The sequence below is a fragment of the Physella acuta genome, unplaced genomic scaffold, assembly GCF_028476545.2.
Source record: "Physella acuta isolate Inbredline_101_S28 unplaced genomic scaffold, ASM2847654v3 ptg001017l, whole genome shotgun sequence".
NCBI lineage: Eukaryota > Metazoa > Mollusca > Gastropoda > Physidae > Physella > Physella acuta.
In genome coordinates, this window is record NW_026732534.1 from 18,785 (window position 1) to 45,855 (window position 27,071).

Sequence of the window (27,071 nt, forward strand, 5' to 3'; positions counted from 1 at the left end):
AATAACCTATCAATCTTATTTGATAACATCTGGTCATTTCGAGCGGTGAGAAAAATCACCGAAACAGTTATTGCTTTTTATCTTTATTCTTATATTAATATTTCTATTGTGATTGTACGTGCATTTCTTTATGTACATCAATTCAATTATGATATATTGAAAAACAAGATGCATTCAAAGAAAAGTTTTGTTATATAAGGCTCGAAAATTTTAGCAAACGGCACTTGACCGTGGAGATCTTCCACCGTCTTCGTTGTACCTTTGTTGATCACAGACGAGGAACTCTTCCATCAAAGTTAGAATCTTTTTTACTTGTTTCGTTTCTTACTAATGTTTTTTTTTTAAATAACATATTTTGTTTAACCAAATACAGTTTGTACTTGGCATATTACAGGCTTCGGCGAACTTGTCCACCTGACTTTAAAAAAATAAATATATTTTGAATTAAAATTATACAACGAAAACATAGCGGAGCTTATTTTGTAGTTAAACTAAGTCTAAAAGCTTGATTGCTGCTATGGACTACATTGTCAGATAATGTGATACGTATCTTAATCTTAAAGTAACCAGAGATTTAAAAAAAAAATAATTTGGTTTACCATTTAGTTTTGGTTTAAAAAGGAATTAATATTTAACATACAGCAGCGATTTTCAGTGACATTAATATATATATATATATATATATATATATATATATATATATATATATATATATATATATATATATATATATAATGTGTGACTGTATATGAGTAGGTTCAAGTTCAATATGTCGTTATTCTGTCGGTATAAAAGACCATCATTTCTACTGTTATTATATTGCCTCACAGCGCTGTGTGTTATTACTCATTAGATCAATTTTTTAAAGCTTACCCGTTTAAAAATAAATCCTTGTTGAAGAAATATGTGAAATTAAAAATCCGATAGAGATATAAAAGCCATTTACTTGTCACTTTTGAACTAGATCAACGTTGATATCAAATAAAAATATCGATGAGCGTAAGACAATTAGCTTTTGATGGCCCAATTATAATAAACATAAAAATCGCTGTTTAAAACAGAAGATACACACAACTAAAAATAAAAAAATAAAAAATAAAATTTGATGTTAAGATTTCTATAATCACGTAGAAAACCTAGTGAAATGACAAACAATTAAACAGACTAACCACTTAATATCGCCTTGCTTCAGTTTGTTTATATCTATCTTTCGATTTGTTGTTGATTTCGAACATACAGGATGATGCTCATACAAGCAGCTTTCACGCTACTTCTCTTGCAACTGGCTCTAGCGAAGTCAGACAAGTCCCACAAGGTAAAACATGATTTAATGATGTTATCAGTTTATACTGCATGGTAAGCCTTTACCTCTTCTATAAATAGATAATAGCATTCAGTAGGGATTCACATTTTAAAAACATAATTTGTCTGAAATCAAGTCTAATATAAATTATTAAACCTCAACACTCTATGGGTTAAGCTAGGCAACGTTTAGTGCTAAATCGTCAATTATAATTGAAGAATAACCATGGCCGAAGGGTTTACGCCCAAAGGTAAACGCTAATCTTCAAAGCTAAACATTAAAGCCAACACGATATCTACAAATATACTTGATTGGAGCAGAATATATTTAAAAATGCTTACCCTTTATTTTGCTTCATGAAATCTTATATATATATATATATATATATATATATATATATATATATATATATATATATATATATATATATATTTATATTTATATTTATATATATTTTATATTTATATATATATATATATATATATATATATATATATATATATATATATATATATATATATATATATATATATATATATAAATTTCTTAGGGGACTGAGCAGCTAATCAGAGTGTCGCAGAAAAATCCTAAAGCTAATCTTGGAGCTAAAAGGGATCAGATCAACAAACTTGAAGATGAAAAAAACCACGAAACCCGATTCGAGGGCAAGGCTCGCAAACTGCGAATAATTCAAGCAATCGAGACTCAGAAAGTCGTAAGTTTTCCTTGTGGATAGAGTAGTGTTTCAAACTATTTTTTCTTCCAGCCAGAGGGGCGGACACTAGTACAAGTATATTTTTTCTATATAAATTCTATTTCTTTTGGGTGGCGGGGGAGAGGGGGGGGGGATGCTAGAAGTTTTTCGAACAGATACCTGGAAGCAAAAACTGGGTCATTAAACCCACTGTGGTCTGAATATTAAATTTAAATATTAGAGCTCATTACACGATTCATTGAATTTGTCTTTGAAAGAAATGTCTACACTGTATAAAGGGAACTACATTTTGAAACATCTCCCACTTTAAATAAAGTATTGTAATAATATACCTAATAACTTATCATTGTGTGTGCTATAGTCCAACGCCGAAGACAGCAGCCGCGAGAGGACAGACAACGCTACTGAAAACGAGGCTGTTGTTGATAGTATTGACGCTATGGCGGCTCAAAATGAGGCCGCAGCTGTAAGTTCTTGTTTTTTTTTTCACCTGAAAAAAAATGTCAATGTCGTTGCCTCTAGTCTATAGCAGTGGATTATTAATACATGGTCAAGATATATATCCGTTTAAACGCTTTTATGGTGTAATCTTATATTGTTATTAAAATCAAGAAACTTACAGATCTATTCTTATCGTTTTTTTGGATATTCAACGTTGAAATCCATTCTTATTGACATAAATTATTTTATATAAAATAAACATCTCAATATGTCTGATAATGTACTTAAAAGTAAAATGTTAATATGTTTATATATATATATATATATATATATATATATATATATATATATATATATATATATATATATATATATATATATATATATATATATGTTATATATATATATATATATATATATATATATATATATATATATATATATATATATATATATATATATATATATATATGTATATATATATATATATATATATTATATATATAATGTATATATGTTTATGTGTGTGTGGAAAGTTTCTATGAAATTGATGGATTATTCTCTTACTTTATACCCTCTTTATGTTGGGTTTGTCTTCTTGGTAAGAATTATTTTGGGTTTTTGTGTTTAGCGGAACTATTTAACAGACTTCTAGAGCATCAGCTTCACATTAGTTTTACACTAGACCACCTATTGTTTCTATTCTACAGATGATAACCGCCCGCGTGTACGAAGAGAGGGACAATGAATATTCCCAGAACGTCATCATGAAGAAGAGGGAGGTGGACAGAAAACATCTGCACGCTGTACAGCAACAGACAACACCACCCGCGTATGTATACAGCTGGGTCTTTGCCGATGAAGACATTATTTCGAAACCACGGTTTCGTATTTAGAAAAAAAGCTTATCATGCTTTTGGTTTAGCGTGATAGCTGTAGATTAAAATCGTTGGTTGATTTCATTTTAGAAAAAAAAATCATTTTAGGTGTATTGTATTTTTTTATTCGACAGGAAAAATAATTTCAGAAATTAAAAGAAAATGTAGCTCAAGTTTAAACGTCAATTTGATATTGAATTTAATAGAGCAGTCAGTATTTAATACATATTTTAAATTTTTATGTTGTAGTTAACATTTTGTATTTTTAAAAATATGAAAGTGTCGCTTTATTGTTGAGTGTTAGTATCGAGTCAATAATAAGGATGCTTATTATAGTTTATTGACGAGTGCTTACATTTAAGATTAGGATCAAGAACATTAGCTCAGTGAAAAAATTACCAATGTTTCTGTATTATTTATTAGAACACAAGTATGTTTATGGAAGATTAGCAATAATGCATTTATCCCTCTGTCTTGCTCCACGCTATTTAGTCCACAAGCACCAACTCAAGACGAAGATGAGGGAGCAAAGGAAATCGTTTGGGACTTCACAAGGAAAAAGCGAGCGGTCCACAACTATGATGTCAACTGGGTGGACAAAATTCCCTATGTTATTCACTCAACATACCAAGCATACGGTAAAAAAAAAAAGTAGATTCAGGGAAATGTCTAAAGTGCAAACGTTGAAGTCTTCTTAAGTATTCAAATAAAAACATTGAATACAAAAGTTTATGTGTTGAGTCAAGTTTGAATGTAAGTTTTCCACGTTGTTTTAAATGTTTGTCATGGTGAATTGTAGTTGTGGTATGTTTTTGTTTTTGTTTATTTAGAAATTTAAATAAAAATCCTTAATTTGTGCTTGAGGTTACGTGAACGGGTGATTGTCTAAATAGCTTTCGCATGCCGGGAGTGCACTAAAAAGGCCACAGTAAATATGTCTCATTATAAACTTATGGATAATCTTGTAAATGTCGCCTATAATCTCTTATTGATATATGAGCACGTGAACAGGTGTGTTTGTTTTCAGAAAATCATTTTAAAAATTATTTTAAAAATGTTTTTATCTTAAAAAAACCACCACAAAATCTTAGATGTATTAGAAAAGTAAGGTAGTGCTCTAGCAAAATTGTGTCTTTATTCCTATAGTGCAACCTAGCGCATCATCATCATCACCATCATCATCACACCACCATCATCATTATCATCATCCTTACGCCACCACCACCATCATCATTATCATCATCTCCACCATCAACATCACCACCATTATCATCATCAAGATCAATCCACGATATACTTTGCTGAAAGTAGAACATTCAAATTTTGTTTTGGCCAACCCACTTTCCTCTATCATTGGGGATTCCAATCAAATGACTTTCATGTAATTTGTCCAATCTACATCCATTGCTGCTTCGTATTTCAACAGTTATATGGCGCAACCAGTTACCTTATTTATTTAGCATGAAAAGAAAAATCAATTATACGATACATGTTTTGTTTTAATAGTGGTTCAATTACCTATTCTCTAACTTAAAAAAAGAGATTTTAAGATATGTTATTAGCAGAAGCTAATTTTATTCAGGCTCCTACTACACGACATTGAATCTAATGTTTCATTTTCAGGCTCATTCTATACGTTGTTAAATACAATGTTTGATTTGTAGCTCATGCTACACGACATTTAATATAATGTTACATTTGCAGGCCCTTACTACACGACGCTGTTAAAAAGATCTCTACAGTACATCATGGACAATGTATGTCTGACATTTGTTGATGAAACCAGCAGATGGAACTCTAGCGACCCCAACTGGTTCACCAAAAACGGTTACACCTATGACACCTACATTTCAGTCCAGGCCAGCACAGGGTGAGATAACTACTGTAATGAGGTCTAATTAATTAGACATTATACAAGTGTTGTTGCTAACATAATGTAATGTTTTAAAGAGGATATTTATAAAAAAGTAATTCGTTTAAAATATTTGATGTTAATATGCTAGATCTTTGATTGTATAAAAAATGTAAAAATAATTTTAACATGTGACGGTTTGATATTTTTGAAAATTAAATCTCATTGTAAAAGATTTTCGTCATCTTAAAATCCTATAAGCTTTTAGCCTTTTACAACCAGACTCTTCACACATGTAAACCCTTTCGATAGAATTTTCTGTATCCAATCATTTTAAACCATGAAAAAGTGTTTTAAAACAAGCAATCTGATTGGTTGAAATTGCAGGTGTTCAGCTTACAGTGGACCAGGAAGTGGTGTTGGAAATTCACCCAGAATTGTCTTTCCTTGCCAGGATTTCGTAAGTTCGTTTTGGCTACCTAAAAGATTTTGTTAATTAAAGAACTTCCTTAAAATTTATATATATATATATATATATATATATATATATATATATATATATATATATATATATATATATATATATATCCATGGCGGCTTTAGGGCATTACTATTGACTTTTTCCATAATGTTTTGCAATGTCTATCGCCCTCCTGCTGATTTTAGCATTTCTACATCAGGCAGCCGAGTCCATTCCTTGCTTTCCTCCATTTCCGTCTTTAATTCCCTCGCATTCTCCACACTCACATCGCTTCTTGTATGATTGTCTTTGTTATGTCATTGGATCGTTTCATATGTCTATACCATATGAGTAGTTGTTTTTGGTTTTGTTTTTACGATGCTTAGCAAGCTCTGAAAAGGACCAATCACTTGATGATTTTTCATTTCTATTCGATTGGTGTATGAAATCATTAGAATTATGTCCTAACATCTCATTTCTAGTTCCCGGTGTCTGCATTGAGCCTCGCATCCATAATAGACCGCAACAGTTTGAATTTTATCCCAAATATATATATATATATATATATATATATATATATATATATATATATATATATATATATATATATATATATATATAGACATATATACAATGTATATATATTTATTTATAAATATATGAGGATTTTTATACATTTGTATACATGATTTCTTGAGCGTGAGAAAAATGTAAAACATATGACAAAAACAGGCGTAAATGAAAATATAATTAAAATAAAGAAAAATATAAAAATGCATTGTAATCACACATGCACGTATTCGCCAAGTAAGAATCAGAGATTCGGAAGGATGGAGTGAAAAAAATCAGTGTTACATTTTACCCCGTCAAAAGTTGCGATGCAAGTTGCAACAAAAGCATGTAGTAGCCTCACCTCTCCGTCGTTAAGTCATTTAATATTTCAAGTTCATCATTTGGATTTTTTTTTTAATTGCAGGTGATTAATTTGCACGAGATAATGCACACGTTAGGCGTCGCCCACACACATCAAGGCTTTCTCAGGGAAAATTACATCACAATTAACGTAGATGATATTCAAAGCAGTACGTCTTCTTGGATATTTTTCAAAATATTTATTTTTAAATATTTATTTCAATGTTGTTTTAAATCAAAGTTTAGAAGAATCTAGTTTTATTTTAGAAATGAATGGATAATAATTATGTGCCATGAATTTAAATTTACTTCTAATTTAATATATATATATATATATATATAATATATATATATATATATATATATATATATATATATATATATATATATATATATAATATATATATATATATATATATATATATATATATATATATATATATATATATATATATATAATTTGTTTGTTTTTGTTTGTCACAGGTCTCATCTACAGCTATGACAACTTTCCCGAATCATCTAAATTTGTCAACTTATTCTTTGATCCATCCTCTGCCCTAATGTATGGCGCTAGGGTAAGCCATGCCACCACCCTTACCATCCTTAAATATCTTACATTAAGCCATACCACCACCTTACCATCCTTACACATCTTACATTAAGCCATACCACCACTCTTACCATCCTTACACTTCTTACATTAAGCCATACCACCACCCTTACCATCCTTAAATATCTTACATTAAGCCATACCACCACCTTACCATCCTTACACATCTTACATTAAGCCATACCACCACTCTTACCATCCTTACACTTCTTACATTAAGCCATACCACCACCCTTACCATCCTTAAATATCTTACATTAAGCCATACCACCACCTTACCATCCTTACACATCTTACATTAAGCCATACCACCACCCTTACCATCCTTACACATCTTACATTAAGCTATCCCACCACCCTTACCATTCTTACACATCTTACATTAAGCCATACCACCACCCTTACCATCCTTAAATATCTTACATTAAGCCATACCACCACCTTACCATTCTTACACATCTTACATTAAGCCATACCTCCACCCTTACCATCCTTACACATCTTACATTAAGCCATACCACCACCCTTACCATCCTTAAACATCTTACATTAAGCCATACCACCACCCTTACCATTCTTACACATCTTACATTAAGCCATACCACCACCCTTACCATCCTTAAACATCTTACATTAAGCCATTCCACCACCCTTACCATTCTTACACATCTTACATTAAGCCATACCACCACCCTTACCATCCTTAAACATCTTACATTAAGCCATACCACCACCCTTACCATTCTTACACATCTTACATTAAGCCATACCACCACCTTACCATCCTTAAACATCTTACATTAAGCCATACCACCACCCTTACCATTCTTACACATCTTACATTAAGCCATACCACCACCCTTACCATCCTTAAACATCTTACATTAAGCCATACCACCACCCTTACCATTCTTACACATCTTACATTAAGCCATACCACCACCCTTACCATCCTTAAACATCTTACATTAAGCCATACCACCACCCTTACCATTCTTACACATCTTACATTAAGCCATACCACCACCCTTACCATCCTTAAACATCTTACATTAAGCCATACCACCACCCTTACCATTCTTACACATCTTACATTAAGCCATACCACCACCCTTACCATCCTTAAACATCTTACATTAAGCCATACCACCACCCTTACCATCCTTACACATCTTACATTAAGCCATACTACCACACCTACCATCCTTACACATCTTACATTAAGCCATACCACCACCCTTACCATTCTTACACATCTTACATTAAGCCATACCACCACCCTTACCATCCTTAAACATCTTACATTAAGCCATACCACCACCCTTACCATCCTTACACATCTTACATTAAGCCATACTACCACCCCTACCATCCTTACACATCTTACATTAAGCCATTCCTTCACCACTAACAATTATTACTTCTCTCGGTATACAAACGCGTATAAAAATTGCACTATTAGATTTTCAAAACTTAGATTTTGATTTACTAAATTTTTTTTAGCCCAGCCAAAATTTAGTTATATTAATCAATCTCTACTATAATGGACAAAAACAGCCTAATATAACGGCTAAAAGTTTCTAACAAAAAAAAAGTAAAGTATGCGTAGTTCACATTTTTTGAACCCTTCTACCCACGTCACAAAAATACGACACTCCCTTCCCCTTATGAATGTGACGTCGTGTGTGGGCTATCCCTTGAGAGGACCTATTGATAAAAAAATTCAATCCATTGAACATTATGTGTATATTTATGCAACTTTGAACCATTAAGGGCTAGTGCTGATCTCCAACGTATTAAGCATAAGAGCTAACATTTTCATAATATAACCAAAAAACTGATATCTTCGATTTACATAAAGACTTGGTCAAGGAACGGTAATGAAGCGTACACGCCAATCAGGGACGATCTTTTTAACACTATCACCTCGGTGTCAGCGGACTCTGTCAACTTTCTTGAGCTTGTTCAAGTACTGAAATGTACCGGTAAGGTTCCATTTTTATAGTACCAATGCTCATTTAGACATACTAACTTTTACAATAACAATATCTATCTAATTGTTGTTTTCAAAATATGTAAAAACTAATGTATATATATATATATATATATATATATATATATATATATATATATATATATATATATATATATATACAGACACACACACACATATATATATATATATGTATATATATATATATATGTGTGTGTGTGTGTGCATAACTGTATATTAGTGTGACTTATTTGATTTTTAAAAAAAAGAAACACTCTACCTACGCCTGGCTAAACTGAATAATATAGCATGCTTTCAAATGAATTAACCCCTTAAATTGACACTAATAAAATAAACATTGAAAGGACAAATGATTTCAGGACAAATGACATCAGACAAAATATCCCAGACAAAATATCTCATGACAAATGATCTCAGGAAAAATTAACTCACGACAAATGAATTTAGACAAAATATCTCAGACAAAATTCTCACAGAAAAATGTACATATATTGTTGGGGACTTTTTAATGGGATATTTTGTCTGTGATCAATTTTCATGGAACCTAATGAACCATATTTTTGTCCATGAACGTACATCTTATTCAAATTACGTTAAAAAAAGAATTTGCATTATAAGATGAACATTGGTTGGGATTACAAGAAAAAAGCAAGAAAATATAATATAAGCTGAAATCGCGATGATGAAAATATTTATGATGCATGTGTCTGTTTTTCTAAAACACACAGAAAGATATTGTGGGGGAAACACGGTCGACTGCGCACCCGGATATTACAGCTATGTGAAAGGCGTCTGCCGATGTGTGTGCCCGGATGAATTTGATATCACCACAAACTGCAAGACACTGAAAAATGGACGTACGTTCTAATTATTTTAGGCTACACTTAGATCTAATCTGAACCGCTTAACTTTTTTAAAAGACGAATAACTCTATAAATATTGCACAGCTTTAATAAAAATGCAAATAAATTCTTTTCAATCATGTAAGTCTTGATTGATAAAATTTAAATGATAATTTTTAAAAAAACTTGAATTAGAATTAGTTTCAAGGTTTGTTCATTAAAAGAATACATTTTAACAGCTTCGCCACTCGTTCAATGGCCTAAAACACCAATGGTCGTCTTCGCTGGAGGACCCTCTCATAGCTGCCCAACAGGATTCGATCCCACACCTGGCTGGTTCTCCTTCACTGGCTCCAGTGCCATGAGCCAGTCCCCGGCCGCTCCTGTCCAGTACCCCGTGTCTGGAACCACAAACAGTTTTCCAGTCTGCACCAGAAACTTACCTGCAGGAACCACACCTGACTGGGAGTCCTGGCCAGCCGGCGGTCAATACTGTTTCATTAAACCTGCAGGTGTAAACTGTGGGGGAGGTAGGATTTTATTTAATTAAAAAGTTCATAAATAAATATAATATGGGGGGGGGGGGGGGGCGAAGAACATCTACTGCCCCCTCGAACGAAATATAATTTAAATAGAGAATATATACCTAGGAAAATTTCCATTCGGAGCAAAAAAAGACTGAAAGAAAACTGTTCGCATTTAGTCATCATACAGACTTTAGGTAGACCCGATTTCTATTATCTAGACCTAATTCCTAGTTTTAGCCGCTAACCTCATGCAGCCAACGTTTCTTTTAAACATTTGTTTTCTTTGGCGGGCAATTACATTTTTCGGGGGTTTACTAAAATCTCGGGGGGGGGGGGGGGGGAAGGTTGACGCTAATAAAAGTATATATTTTCTATATAATTTTTATTTCGTTTTCGTTCTGGGATTGCGGGGGGGGGGTGTTTCCTTCATGCTCGAAGAGACGCCTGAAATAATCTCAGCATACAGATCACTTTTAAGATTAGACAAAATAAATTAGGAGGTATTGTTAGTGTCTTTATTATCAAGTACCTATGACGTCATTATTATTGCGTATTTTTATCGGCAATTGCTTTTTACTTTCTCGTATATACGTAGTATAGAGAAAGTATTGTAATCGTGCAAAAAAAAATCGAGATTTTTACAAATCTCGACGTTTTACACCTCACTGATACGGAAAAACATAATTTTGCAATCTTGTCCGTATGTCTGTGTGTCTGTGTGTGTGTGTGTGTGTGTGTGTCTGTGTGTGTGTGTGTGTGTAAACACGATAACTTGAGTACCGTTACAGCTAGGTTGATGAAATTTCATATATTAGTATTTTATCAAAATCGTAGATCCGTATCAACTTTTGAGCGATTTCCGATAAACGGAAGTGGTACTTTTTCTACTTTGAATTTTATTTTTCAAAAGCCTATAACTTGAGTACTATTTCATATATATAAATGAAATTTCACCTGTAAGTAAAAGATTTAATTCTCTACCTTCTGTTAAATTTTGAGTAATTTCCGTTGACAGGAAGTACTAATTAACGCTATTTCCGATTTCTCAAAAACGCATCTAAAATTATAAAGTACTAATAATATTGCGCACCATTATGAACATCTTTATTCGGCGTTCGCTTGGTGCGCAATACTTTTTTTCTATGAGATTCTATTCTATTTTAAAAAGTTTAAGTATTTAAAATGGATTAAAAATCATAACTAGATCTATATCCCGAGTTCCCATCCCCTGTTGTTTTATATAAGAATATTCGAGAAAGTTTAGGGGAGATCACTCCCGGTTTATTACTTCTATTTTTACTCTAGAATCAAGGACGTCATTTTATTTTGTGTACTTTTCAGGCTTTATAACTGTACATATTTCGTTTCGTTTTGAAAAATCCCTATATGTTCCATCTTTAATATTTCCTTTTGCTTTCTCTAGAGCATTACGGACAGACAGAATAGCGATAAAAGTATATATATATATATATATATATATATATATATATATATATATATATATAAACATATACATTTTACAACACAAAATTAAATATATATCTGACCACTTTTGTTTAGAAATAAACAAATAATTCATATATAAATAAGTGTATTTATAAACACATATAATACGTGTATTTATTTCTAAAGATAAATACTTACATTTATTCTACAGCTTTCACCGAAGCGGGAGGTTATGCCGTGTCCACTGCCAGTATTTCCACCAACGGTTCAATCGGTGACATCACCATCTCCTCCAATAACGTGAGCATCAAGGCCTGCTGCAGGTACCAAGAGTTTTCAAACATCGCCATCGACTTACCTGACGGCGAGCCGTTCAGACTGTTGACTAGAAACTCCTGTCCATCGATCAGAGGTAAAGATAATTAATAATACAAATCTGAATATAATAGTTGCCTTACACTAACCTGGAGCAGTTGTCAATGTCTTCTTAATACTTACCTAATGGGGAGCAAAGGACTGCAGACACACCTCTCCACATGCAGCGCTCTCTATTTGCGCATATGTAAGCCCAACACCCCTTGCGTTAATTTCTACTTTTCTTCTTTAGGATTGCCTTGGTCGGTTTACTTTCCTCTTCCCCAGGGGATTTAACTCTAGCGTTTTTTCGCGATGTTGTCCTCTTCCCTTGTCCTGATATGCCCAATTCATCCATCCCCATTTGCGGACTTTAATGTCACTGTCTATCAGCTGTTGTTTGGTGTTTTGCCAGTGGTCTTTATTTTGACACTTTGTATGGTCATCTTATCTTGAGGATCTGTCGTGAATATTTATTAGCAAACGACTTAAACCTGTATCGATTGGCATTGGTAACCTTCCAGGTTTTTGCCTAAACATTTGAGTGGAAGATTGCTATCTTGCTTTGGAGCGACACCGCTGTGCAATTTCTTATCGAGTGTAGGTAATAAAGCGTTTTATGTTCAGCACCCCTATCATTTTTTCTAATTATACGTTAGAGTTTATTACAGCGACACAACTATACTTAGTTTCCTTATGATTAATTGTGTTGATATCGCTTACCGTTAAGTTTTCACGATCAGTATACGCTACATTTTAAATCAAAGCTAGGCTATATCTTTCACCTTAAGACCAAACATCTAATCCACTGAAATTTTCAGTGAGGAGAAAGTAGGCCTGTACATTTATACATGAATTATGTTCATTAAATAAAATTATGCAAATGCAAATTAATTACAAATACATACATGCATACATACACACATACACTTTGTTTTGTGACCTAGGTCTTAAGGCGTACAACTCAAGGCTCAACATGTGGACCACCAACAGTGGTGTGTTTGGACCCGCTGACTCCCCCTTCTGGTGGTTCTCTACCTCCCTCACCACCTACTCCTGCTACTACCAGCCCGGTGTCTATGGTAAAACATTTTTACATTTTTTTCTGCACTTGTATATATTATTTAGCTTACCTATATGGTAAGTTAGGGACTGGAAGAACGTGTTTTTAATCCTCAAAATCTAATTTAAAAAAAATTAGATTAAAAAAAAAGCAGTGTTTGTTAAAATGTAATTCCCTATCTCTAATTATCTTATCACTGCTGACTTTACATATGCCATGTAATTTTAAGCTATGAGATTGAATCTAAAAATGGGAAGTAACTGTTTTTTATAGGATGCAATGAGCTGGTAACTCTAGACGCCAACAACCGTTCTGTGACCATCAGGACTCCGTTTCTACCTACAGACTACAGGGAGCCAAACAGGCGATGCCTCTACGTTTTCAGTGTAAGATAATTCCTTCTTCTTTCTTCTTGTTCGTGCTTAATTGATATCTTCCAATGTTGTAGGTTTTTTAGCGCAATTTCCATTCTGGAGAATTGCGTTTATTAACTCGTCTTTTCTGGGAATGAATGGATGGATGAATGGATGGATGGATGTGTGTCCGCAGCTTTAAGTCGTATCTCCTCCTCAACGAAGCAATATCGAGGACTAGTTCCAAAAGCAATTATGTTAAGCAAGTTACGAGGATGAACATAGGCCATAAAAATTCCGGGTTTCTTTCATGGATTTCCCGAAAAAGCCAAACAACCTCGAAAAAATGCAGTTTTTGGCCCATATCTCGGCAACCAGACCACTTAGCGACTTAAAACATGTACCAATCGATTTCTGCTATAATTTAGAACAATATTGCCGAAGAAAGTTTTCAAAAATATCCTTTCGTTTGGTCACAAAAAAATTTTTGAATTAATTAAAATTTGGACCGAATTAGTAGGCATTTTATGCAACCACACCACACGCGTCATCACGTTCAATAGCTGCGCCATCACGTTCAATGGCTGCGACGTCACGTTCGGTAGCTGGGCGCGCAATGGTTTTTAGTCATGTTACTCTATTGTAAATAAAACATGTAAAATACTGAAAAAAAAAATTAATAAAAAACGTTTTAATAACTAACCAATGGTTTTACTAACCCTGCTCTTGATTTACGCTACGACAGAGCTATTTTTAGATAACACAAGGAAATTGCGCTAAAATTGTCACTAGACTTTTTTTAATTACTTGTTTGAAATACCACTTGTATTCTGTCGATTTAATATCGCAACCGCATAATGAAACATCGACTGTGTTCTTTTATTTAAATTAATTTCTATTATTATTCACATCAGTTGAGCGACTCAAAAATATTTTTAAGAAAATTCTATGCAATTGTTGGGAGAATTATTTATTCTAAAGAAGATGTTTTTTAATGTTATTAATATAAAACTTATGCAAGCTACAAGTTCGAAGGAGAATAAACCAGTGTTTCATTCAGATATTTCTCTTATCTTAATAAATTTTATATTCATTCTACTTTGTTGAGGATGCGGGGGCGGTGAACATTCTTCGTGTTTTTTTTCAGGCATCTGTTCGGAGGCCAATGCCCCCCCCCCCCCAAAAAAAAACAACCCTGGAATTAACGTTAAAACTAGTGCTATAGATTGATTCGTTGAATTTGTATCTTCCACAGTCCCCGCCCAACTCCCAGATCCTGATCACCTTCAACAGATATAGTTTATCAACAACTCAAGATGACTTTTTGGTAAAAAAATATCATCCATGGCAAGTGGCCTTCAAGTAAGGATCTATTATGTTAATCCAGTTTGTCTATTATGGATACAAAATATAACGTACACAATCATATAGATTTTATTTTGCAGTTAATTTAAGTTTTAAAAATGTAATTACGCGTTCTAAGGTAAAAGACATAAAAGTAGCATACTAAACATATTTTTAAAAAAAACAATAAAAGGGAATAACAAGGGAAAAAAAAAATTAATACGAAAATTCATTTTAAACTAGTTCAATGTGTAATTTTGAACCAATTTGTAGACTAGATAACGCGAATTATCCAGCACAAATTCTGAGTGAGTCGAACTACTTGTCTGCTGAGGCCTTTATGGGATACAGTGCTACCACCAACTACGGTGTCAATTTTACAGCACAAGTTATTTTACGTAAGTTGGTTTAGTTAAAATTTCTAACATGGGCTTAAATGATCATCTCATAGTTAAAGTCAAATTTTAATAAATGTTTTACGTGGTTTAATATTTTCAAGGTGCCTGAAAAATATTTAATAGCCATACACAAATAAAATGTTATTAATGCATCGCTTTTTCCCTTAAAAAACCTCAAAGTTAACCCAAATACTTGAACTATGATTAATATTTTAAAATATTATGCGACTATTCCTTTCAATTATAAGAGGGAAGGAAATAGTCTAATTATCTTTTTTTTCTAAACAAAAAACAAAATAATTCAGTATAACTAGGCTACTGATGAATAATATATCTATAATTTTCCCTAAGGGTTTTCAACGATTACTTTAAATTCCTTTTTGCTCCACAGCTGAAGACTACTGCTATGATTCTGCAACAAATGGCGCGGACTACCGAGGAAAAACTGCCATTTCTGAAACATACGAGCCCTGTATAGAGTGGTCGCAGGCTGTCAACTGCTCAAACTTTCCCAAGTATGTCGTGGTTTTATTGCTCGAATTATGTTGCTTTTCGATTTGTCTATACAATGTCAATTGTTATTTAAAAAAAATAAAATTTAAAATGATTACTAATGTTTACACACACAAGTTATATACAGCTATTCTGTTGGTTGCTGCCCAGTCTAATGTTCTTGTCCAGAGTATTCCAAACTAAACCAATCTAAAGAAAAATTGCATTCCCCCTCCCGTTTTTTTAAACAAAACCTGCCATCTGAATAAAAAAAAATGCAAAAAAACGTTTTAATAACAAGCTTTTATGTACTAATGCAGTAAAAAGTAGAAAACAAATTATAGACTACTATTTAAATAACTATAAAGAAAAGCGTGGGCCACTTTAGTATCTAATGGATAACTTTACTAATATTTCGGAAGAGACCCACGCTTTTCTTTATAGTTATTTAAATAGTTGTCTATAATTTATTTTCTACTTTTTAGTGCATTCGTACATAAAAGCTTGTTATTAAAACGTTTTTTATGAAATTTTTTTTTAGTACTTTACATGTTTTTATTTACAATAGAGTTTCATGACTAAAAATCATTGCGCGCCTATTGAACGTGATGACGCGCTATTAAACGTGATGAAGCGTGTGGTGTGGTTGGATAGATATGCCTGCTAATTTGGTCAAAATTTTAATTAATTCATAAAAAATTAATTAGGCACCCAATTAAGTCAAATTTAATTTTAGATTGCATTTTCTTCATGTCTTGACCCACGTGCCAACTGTGAACCGCATTTGTCAAGTAGTAGTGCCCGAATGTTTGCTCCGGCGTTTCGATCTAGACTGACGACAGACTGACGACTGACGACAGAGGAAGCAAGTTAAATAAAAGCTTGTAAAATATGCGGTTTAGCGCCCAGAGTTCCCGAGTTTAAACACTATAAAAACGCGTAGATTCCATATCTATGAAATGGATGCCAATAAATAACAAAGATTATTCTTTTCAGTAATAAAAAATCTGGTTTAATTGGAGCGCTTTTAAAGTAATGAATACTACTTTTTACTATAAAGTGTTGAACTGTATTGAATGTAAATTATCTTCTTTCTAATTTCCGATTCCCAGGGCTGACCAGATGGCTAACATTTTGTCCAGCAACCAATGTCGTAATCCAGACGGCCGTAGAGGACCTTGGTGCTACACTTACATCAATGGGACCAACTGCAACATTCGTTACTGTGATGCTTGCAATTTCAGTCAGTTCAAGTTAAAACTTTATTATTATTTTGGTACTATTAATATAAGAAATGATAAATGATAAAGCAATATTTTTTAAAAATAAACTTTTATACTCGATAGCATTTCACGGGATAGCTAGTGTGTAATTTTGTTAAATTATTGAAAATTCTAAAAACGTATATATGCTTAGATTTCTATTACTCGAAACGTAATTGCTTTTATGATTCATCCTATTTTAAGGGAAACCAATCGACGCCCTGACAAGATGTGCAACCCTTAAAGCATCGAATCCTAATTTCTGCTCTACTGGTGTTCAAAGGTTTGGATGTTTTGTCGCCTGCAACTTTTCAGTAGAGTCAACAACTAGAGGTAACATCATACGAAAATCTATTGCTAACATTTTAAATCCGATTGTATTAGTCAATTCAGATTATATTTAATTGAATATAGTCTATCTAAACTTATTACAGTTTCTACAGTGTAAATTTTAATAGCAATAAAATGTGCAATATTTGGAAACAAATGTCTAGAAAAAAAAACACATCGAAAAACGTTTAAAAGTTTTAATCGTGCAGGCTTTAAAATGGCCTTTCAAAAAGAAACAAATAAGTTTCATGTTTTAAAAACAATACCATATGAGTCATGTATCAAGTGAACAAAAAACGAAACAGATTTTTTTTAGAAGACCAAATTAAAGAATTCCCAATAGGTCTAGACCTAATATAAAAATAATGTATTCACCAGCGGTTTGTGATCCACCTACCATCCCCGCTGATGGGCAGGTGGTCGGTACTCTAAAGTCTCAGTACCTGGAAGGTGAGAAGGTTCAGGTGAAGTGCTCTCTATACACTGATAACGGACTGCCAAATGACATGTACTGTACGGCAACCGGATGGACAACTCTTAACCAGGCATGCCAAGGTATGTTACAATATAAACTATAATGTAAAGTCTTAACATTAGTCCTTTCATTGACTCATGTCCCTACCTAAACGCTAACTGACTATAACAAGTGGTTGGACCGAAGTTCATTCTTTGATGGCATTTCATAAGAATTACATCGCGCTACCGAATCTAATTGCTAATTGCTAGTGAATATAAATTTGTAAAATATGACTGACGTGACATATTTGTTTTGAAAATATTTTCTCTTTTGTTACCAAGAAAGTGTATGGGGACAAGTATTTGTTTTTAAAATTTCCACTTTTATTTTAACTTTCAGTATTCAGCGGTCAGCTCCATGTTGTTTTTAAGTTTCACTGATATGATTGAGGAATAATTCTTGTGATATTTCTATTCACAGTGTGTCCTAACGACTGGATTGTGTACGGGGATCGGTGCTTCCGTTACTTCAGCGACTACAAGACTTATAGCGCTGCCAATGCTAACTGCACGTCGTACGGAAACGGCGGTACTTTGTTCCGTGTCAAAGACCAGATTGATCAGCAGATGATCCGAGATTTTAAAAAGTTCACGGGATCCAGGTGAGCTATATTTAAAGACTTCTTAAATGGATGTTTCATACGTGGGTTTCGCAGTTTGACAATTCTCGTTAACATAGAAATGTCTTCTATATATTTTTTTTCGGACTGGGTTGGAAATTGTCTAGCCATACTGCACTCCTACTATTTGTTTTTTCATCTAAGCATTTTCTTACAACCGACGATGCATAAGTCAAATAGTTAACTGTTCTGGACGTCAGTGAAACAGCATTTTTCCCAATCGCGTTTGTTTTCTCTGACTGGAGTCAGAAATTGATATACGCTAATTTCTTACTCAGCCCAAATGGTATTATATTAAAGGTGATCTCCTCCAACACAATATAGTATTACGTGTCAACATTTTATGCGCAATACGACCGGTTGGCTACTACTTCAGCCTGCTTGTCTTTTTGGATTTGCTTCCATGGGGAAGTTGACTTAAGTTTAGTTAGTAATCGTAATCGTATGCCTCACAAGCGCTATATACCAAACCTCCCAGATACCTTACATGTAGCCGACTATGAAATTTCACCTATTGTATTAACAGTGATTACACTCATTTTTTTTTACCTAGCGTCGCCGATGGTAACTGGATCAGTGGCACTCTCCAGTCTGCTAACGGGCCATGGTACTTTACCGATTCCAACATACAGATGACCTACTTCAACTGGTCAGCAGGAGAAAGTAAGGCGATTAAAAAAAAATCAGTTTCGCGTATGAATGCATTTTCGCCATATTTTAAAAGAGTTCTCACCATATACTTATATGTACTGAAAGTTGACTAAATTGTTTTAAAGGTATTTTACTCCGGGGGTGGGGAATATACAAAAATTCACGGGAGGGATGGGGGGGGGGGGGGCGCTTAGTATATATATTTTGAATTTCAATTTTGAATATTTTTTGTCTGTGAGTGTGTATGGGGGGGGGGATTGCAGTTTATCTCCCTCCCCGGAGAGTCGCCAGAAAGGAACACTGCACATGATTTATTTATAGCTGTTTGAACGCTCCAATGTTGACCATTCCCAGCAACCAACAGCATGTCCTACGACTGTATCAAGATGGCCGCTGAGTACTCGTCTGCCAACAACCAAGGAGGATGGAAGACATACGACTGTCAGGGGACACATACGTCACCCTATATGTGTGAAATATCCACATATGGTGAGTACATCGTATATTGATCGATGGCGTAAAAAAAAATTCATCAAAACGTGATTGATGACTAAAATTTAGTTTCTAAAATTACTTTTAGAAATAAAAAGTGTTCTAAACATTTTTCCCCTACTTCGTCACACGTCACGAAATTCCGAATTCCCCCCCCCTTTTCTGATAGTGTGACGTCGTTAATGGTGTACCTCTGGCCAAATATTACGATGTATATATATATATATATAAATATATATATATAAATATATATATATATATATATATATTTATATTTATATATATATATATATATATATATATATATATATATATATATATATATATATATATATATATATATATATAAACATATAATGAGATTTGTTATTTCTAGGCACCTGTGCTGACAAAGTGGACACATGTGAGAGTGTGATGGCCGAAACCCCAACCTTCTGTCTCAACGCTAACACAGTGACTACGGCAAGATCGTCGTGCGCCCTTTCCTGTGGATTCTGTTCCAGTATACATTCGATTTTTTAAAAAATTTTATTAAAAATTTGTTTATATTTACAACAAAAATGGTTTCAAATTCAACATGTGTTTTACAACAAAAAAACAAAAAAAAAACAAATCAGAAGTCTATAATACACATGATTACGCAAATAAACATAAATAAGCAGTTATTATTAGTTTTACCGGCGTATTTAAGCTTAAGAAGTTATATAAAAAGAATTATAAAAAGAATGATCAATGCCGATACTGTATTGGTCGTATTTTTCTCAGATACTGTGACCTGCACCGCCCCCACCAGCACCACCTACACCAGGACGTCTGCTCTTGATACCATCAAACCAGGTCAGGTCATGACCTTCACCTGCAATGCTGGCCAGTACTACGTGTCAGGAGATCTCAGCAGGGCGTGTTCTATGTCTGGGAACTTGCTGGGAACTGAACCTGTCTGTCAATGTAAATATGATAGCCACCCGCTTTAAGACTTAATGATAAAAAAACGCTAGCAAGTTTAAGCAATAATTTAGTAAATTACAAAGCATATTGTTCGAATATAGGATTAAGCATTGTGTTATGCATCACCCGCTTAATATAAACATAGATGTACGGAATTATGTTTTCAAACTATTTGATAAATTAAGAAAGTAATTAAGATTTCAAATATTTTTTTCTGGCTTTTGGTAAATAGGAGTTTGAATTTTAATAAGCAAACAGACACACAGAGAATTTTTATTTGTTTTTGAATCCCACAGCAACACCTGTTGCCACTGATGTGAATCTGAACTCCGTCAGGAGAAGATTGAACACTCTGCCAGTTAAAACTGTCGTCATCTTGGACAAAGACGGCTACAGGTAAATCCAATGAGCCAAAAATGCATTTAAACTAGGAGGATTATATCCTAACGACGACTGCCAGAGGCTCATTAAGTTTTTAAAAAAAAATTATAAACGAATACGATTTAAAGTTATACGTTCCCGCATTGTCGTAGAAGAAAAATAACGTGAGCATTGATAGAGAAGCGGGTAGATAGATACAATGTTCACTTTTAAAAAGGAGTGGGTAGATATAAACAAGCAGTGTGCACAGTTAAAAAGAAGGAACTTTTAAAATTCAATTTACAATATTCAACCAAAACCCATTTAGGAACTAACGACCTTTGGATACTAGAAAGCAATAATTTTCTCAAAACATTTAAATAAACCATGTTTATATGCTTTCATAATTTTTTTATGTACACAACAGAAGTTATTTTTATTTTTGTCGTCAGTGGGAACTGCTAAATTGTATTCAGAAACTGTTTGGTTCTGAAGTCATAAAAAAATTCAAAGATGCATTTTTTTACATTCATTCTATTAATTTGTTTCAACGTTTAATATTTCAAACAATTAGTAATTAATGTTTTAAATGTACAAACCCCAGAATCCCATTTAACGGCAACATAACAACCTGGTACTACTTCTGCCAAAAAGCTGGAACTGTGTTCTTTACTGTGTACAGGAAAAGTGGGTAAGTGTTCGTTGAATTTTTCTGTTATACAGACATGACAAAACGGCTCATATAAATTAAACTGTGGAATATAGTAAATATAATTGATATATTTAGCATTAATGGTAAGATAAGATAAGGCAGAGTGTGTAAAGGTCTATTCCGAGCAACCTTTTTAACTTGAGTCAGGCTCCCATGTCAGCTGAGTTGACTCAAGAATGTCCAATAGACTCGATCCCGAATGGATCTAGAATTAATTCTAAATATAATATTTCGCATTAAAGCTCAATTCAAATGATATATTTTACTAAAATAATCACACTAGTCAACTAATGAAATTGTGGATTTTGGTCAAGCGATTTTTAAATATTTTTTTTTTCCAGAACCACATACTCATTAGTGGGCTACAACAGCGTAAGCTGCTCAGCTGACTTCAAGTGGGGTGCAGACATAGCAGCTGCCAGCCAGATCGCCGTCCTGAAGGACGACATCATCGGGGCGTTTACACTGACCGCCACCACGCTCAGCGTCAACACGTGCTCCGACACAGTGGAGAAGATCATGAACCTGCCCATCGCCACCAACGTAGCTGGTGCTACCACCTTGAACACGGCCAACTTTGCCACAAAGTCCTGTTACATCATGTCTCTTGGATGTAGGGTTACCCCGAGTAAGGCAGCGTGTTACGCATCATGGCTACACAGACACATGCACTCACTGACACAGACACACACAGTACAACACAGATAAAGACATAAACACATGTAGAGGGATACACACTAACATGATTATACACACATGCTCACTCATACAGGAATATTCTCACTTCGACACATTCTCCCCACACTGTTTCTCACACCCATAGACACTGACACATCCACTCTCACACAGAGAGACTCACACACAGACACGTACACTGATAGACACAGACTCACACAGAGACACACACAGACGCAAACACATACACAAACAGACACAACAGAGACATGTACTGAAGACACAGACATGTCTAGCATACATTGAAAACATTAATCTTTACAATGTGTTTGAAACTGTTATATACAAAACATTTACTTTAATTTCAGCGTAATCTTTCAAGGCACCAACTTGTTTACTTAAATCAGCAAGGATGACGACCGCACATGTTTACGATTACTGAACAAACGAAAATAAAAACAAAAGCTAAATTCTTTTTATTTATTTTTTATTTTTTTGTTTGTCAGCATAACTTTAAACACACAGTTTGCTAAGCACTTTTATTAGCAAAGCTAGACAAACTAATGTTTTAGCAGAAACTAAAATTTACAGAATATAAATTCACGCCTATAGAGTAAATACACGTTTATAAAATAAAGTTCGAGAGATTGTATTTTTATTGTTTTAGAGAAGGAAGATGAGTTAATTTTCACATATCTTGGTGAAACTATAGTCGTTATAGGAGTCTCAAAATGTTTGCATGACCCACTTTAAGTCTGAGGGGGAAAATGACGTACAAAGACAACTGAATGCCAATCTGTTCATCTAGTGCAGGGGTCTCCAAACTTTTCAGTCCGAGGGCCGCATTAACTATCAAATTTCAGTGGGGGTCCAGTTTGTTCCAGGCATGTCTTTGATTTTTCTGGGCAAAGTTCCTCAGCCATTACCAACAAACGTTTTTTCAGTGGACAAAAAGATCTCCGCGGGCCGGATGAGAGGACCTCGGGGGCCGCATCCGGCCCGCGGGCCGTAGTTTGGAGACCCCCGATCTAGTGAAATAGAAATAACGTACAATTATCAGATTAATTAAACTGAAACTTCCATCGCAGTTAGAGGTTTTGCAAATGAGGACAGATTCGCTTAGCTTTTAGTTGGCTTCATACATTCAGAATTAAATGTTTAATTTAATGGAGAATACTACACAATATATATAAAGGAACATCTTCCAACATATAATTAGTTTAGTAACTTTGAATGTGAATAAAACAAAATATAATAACACAAAGGCTCAGATGCAAGTCATAAAATATATTTTTATATGCTTATATAGGTATATTACATGTGTTTTCATGTTAATTATTTCGGCACAATTTGTGAGATACTTACTTCCAAGTCCTTGGCTTAAAAAGAAGCACACATTAATTAGGAATTATGTCTTGTTCCAAACAATAATAATCTTAATTGGCTTAAATAGTTAAGTCATTTAAATGTGTAGTTATGTTAATCTAATTATACGACTCTAAAATATAACCGAAAAATAATTACTACCAAATTTTGTATTAACTAAAATAACCTTATCTTAAAAAAAATAAAATAAAATAAGACAACATGAAATTTAAAAAAACAACCGCTTTACTTACATTGAATACGCTACTAACACATTTAATTAACAATGAAATATTTGTATGCAGTAGTTCCTTACGATTTAAACTACAGAATGACCAGGTTCTTTCTAAATGTATATTACACAGGTAGCTTACTTTTAGGCATTTCTTCTAGGAGGATGGCATTTCAACCCCCTCCCACCCACAAATACATACATAGACATCATCATCATCATCATCATCATCATTCCTTTGTGGCCCCTGGATAGCAAAGGGCTGCAACCACACATCTCCAGCGGACTCGGTTTGGGCTGCCCCCTTTATCTTTGCCCATGTGTGCCCAGCTGCTTTCGCCTCTTCTTCAACCGTTCTTCTCCATGTCTTCCTTGGCAGTCCAATCCTCCTTTTCCCCTGGGGATTCCAGTCTAAAGCATCCCTTGCGATGTTTTCTTTTTCCTTTCTTAATGTGTGTCCGATCCATCCTCATTTTCGGGCCTTGGCATCTGTCTCTATTGGCTGTTGCTTTAAAGTTCGCCACAGGTCTTTGTTTGATATTTTGTCTGGCCATCTTATTTTAAGTATGTGTCGTAAGCATTTGTTTACGAATGCCTGTAGCTTATCAGTATTTGTCTTCGTGACCCTCCAAGTCTCCGAGCCATAGAGCAGCACTGCCTTGACATTTGAGTTGAAAATCCCAACTTTGCTCCGGAGTGACAGGGCCGTGGACCTCCACATCGGGCGCAGTGAGTTGAAGGCACATCTAGCCTTGTTGATACGACATTTAACGTTCTCGCCTGCACCCCCCCGTCCTTATTGATCACGCTTCCCAGATATATGAATGTGTTTGTTTCACGTAAATCTTCACCATTTAGCTGTATGGGCAGGTCCTGGCTGTTATTGATTCTGATGACCTCTGTTTTATTTTTATTTATTTTTAGTCCAACTTTGGAGGCTTCTTCGGATAACTGATTTAGTTTGGCTTGCGTATGTTGATGCTTGTGAGATAGTAGGCAGATGTCATCGGCTAAAATTCAGGGGTCTTAAAACTACAGCCCGCGGGCCTGATGCGGCCCGCGAGGTCCTCTTTTCTGGCCCGCGGGGATCTTTATGTCCACGGAAAAAATCAACTTTTGTTGGAGGTGGCTGAGGAACCTTTACGTCATGTCCATGCGAGATCATCAAAGACACCCAGCTGCAGTTTCAGTAGTGGTTTTCTGACTTGGATTCAAAGTCTGAAAAAGTGAAATTGTTTCAAAATACATTTGAAGCAAATGTGCCCAGTTGAACTACAGCTGGAGGCCATAGAATTGCAGGCAAATGACCTCCTTAGAGACAAGTTCAAAAAAGGGCGGGTGGGATTTTATAAGCTTTTGCTCAAGAAAGACCTTCATAATATTGAATCTTTTACATTAAACTAACTTTCAAAGTTTGGAGCAACTTACCTGTGTGAACAAACATTTTCAAGAATAAAATACGCGAAGAACAATTTGAGAACAAACTTGGACCTTGAGTGTTTTGTCGGCCCCCGAAAGTGTTTATTTTTCAGACTTTTTTCCCCAAGACGGGGGGGGGGGGGGGGTTACTAGAAATTTGTATATATTTCTATATAATTTATTTTTAGTCGGGGGGCTTGGGCGGCGCTAGACGTTCTTCGGTGGGGGGGGGGGGGGGGGGCTCTGCCACACCAAACAGATGCCTGCAACCTCTGGCCCCCGAGCTGATATTTGATAGTCAATGCCGCCCTCGGGCTGAAAAGTTTGGAGACCCCTGGGCTAAATCAAGATCCTCCAGCCTTTTGGTGAAACTCCACTGGATTCCTGTGTCGTTTTTTGTGGTTTTCAGCATGATTCAGTCGATTACTGCAAGTACATACATAGACGGAGAAAAGAAAACTAAAATAGAAAATATATACTTTGACCGGTGTCATTCCCCCCCCCCCCCCCTCGTAAGTTTCAAGTGCTGTTATGTAGAGTTCTTAAGTTTAAACAGTCTGAGTAATTTCATGTCAAACACTTGATGGAGTTTTCACAAACTAATTTCTTGTAAGGTGATTATAACTGCAAAGGCTTCCGTATAAATACAACTTCAATTTTATATTAAATTAACTTTCGCAATTAATTTTCACAATTTCATTACGATGTATAAACTAATTTATAGAGATATACATATTTTAACGATTGCTTTACTTTGTGATTTTCTGTTTTTTTTTTGCAAATAGTATAAAAATAATTTTATAATTATTAATTTAAAAAGTTACCTCTGTTGTACGTAGACCGAATGACATAGTCTTTGTTTACTTTTTCACAAACAATTGCTCTGCTTATATAAGAAAATACGGCTTTTGGACAAATCTAACGACCCTTAGAGTTTGTTTTTTCCGAAGTTTTTTTGTTACCCTGCATGTCCATTTTACGACCTCGCGAAATATAAGGGGGATCGTTTGGTAATTTTGTTATATATAGCTCATATAAGGAGAATTTTACTCTCGGTAATTTTTTAGCCCTAATCGGAGGCTTAGAGTCTTACTAACAAGTTTTCCATACGGTTTAATCATTTATTAAGGTGCATGCAAAAAAATTAGCCAGATCTACAAACGGTAAGTACCCTATAATCTGTGTTTAAATTACCCTCTTTTTTCACATAACCTACAAAAATTATATAGGGAAATACGACTGGTCAGTTTTGAACGCTCTGTAAATTTTCCCCGGATATGGCTAGTTTTTTTGTGACACCCCTATTAAGGGGTGTCGTTCGGCAAAAGCTTTTTTCGTTACATAGCTCTAATTGGGAGAATTTCACTCGCGGAAAATTTTAGCCCTCTTCCAGGGTTTTAAGAAAAACCGACAGTTTTTCCAAACGGTCTAGCCATTTACCTAGATGCATGCCAAAAATTAGCCAGATGTACGGACGGTAAATGC

At 34.4% G+C, this 27,071-nt stretch overlaps 1 protein-coding gene across 1 annotated transcript; it reads left to right on the plus strand.

Moving 5' to 3' along the window:
* Nucleotides 1-208: 208 nt before the first annotated feature.
* LOC131954636 (uncharacterized) lies at nucleotides 209-23,040 on the plus strand. Its single transcript, XM_059318415.1, has 31 exons — nucleotides 209-295; nucleotides 1,240-1,315; nucleotides 1,854-2,018; nucleotides 2,380-2,484; nucleotides 3,170-3,291; nucleotides 3,830-3,975; nucleotides 5,042-5,207; nucleotides 5,577-5,649; nucleotides 6,626-6,731; nucleotides 7,045-7,136; nucleotides 9,033-9,156; nucleotides 9,914-10,042; nucleotides 10,267-10,557; nucleotides 12,212-12,412; nucleotides 13,302-13,436; nucleotides 13,691-13,803; nucleotides 15,026-15,132; nucleotides 15,388-15,512; nucleotides 15,904-16,027; nucleotides 17,117-17,247; nucleotides 17,471-17,599; nucleotides 17,975-18,151; nucleotides 18,534-18,714; nucleotides 19,286-19,395; nucleotides 19,738-19,872; nucleotides 20,252-20,377; nucleotides 20,641-20,823; nucleotides 21,120-21,219; nucleotides 21,788-21,874; nucleotides 22,237-22,523; nucleotides 22,939-23,040. Exons 2-31 carry the CDS (start codon nucleotides 1,241-1,243, stop codon nucleotides 22,941-22,943), a joined length of 4,050 nt encoding a protein of 1,349 aa, XP_059174398.1. The 5' UTR covers nucleotides 209-295; nucleotide 1,240; the 3' UTR covers nucleotides 22,944-23,040.
* Nucleotides 23,041-27,071: the final 4,031 nt, after the last annotated feature.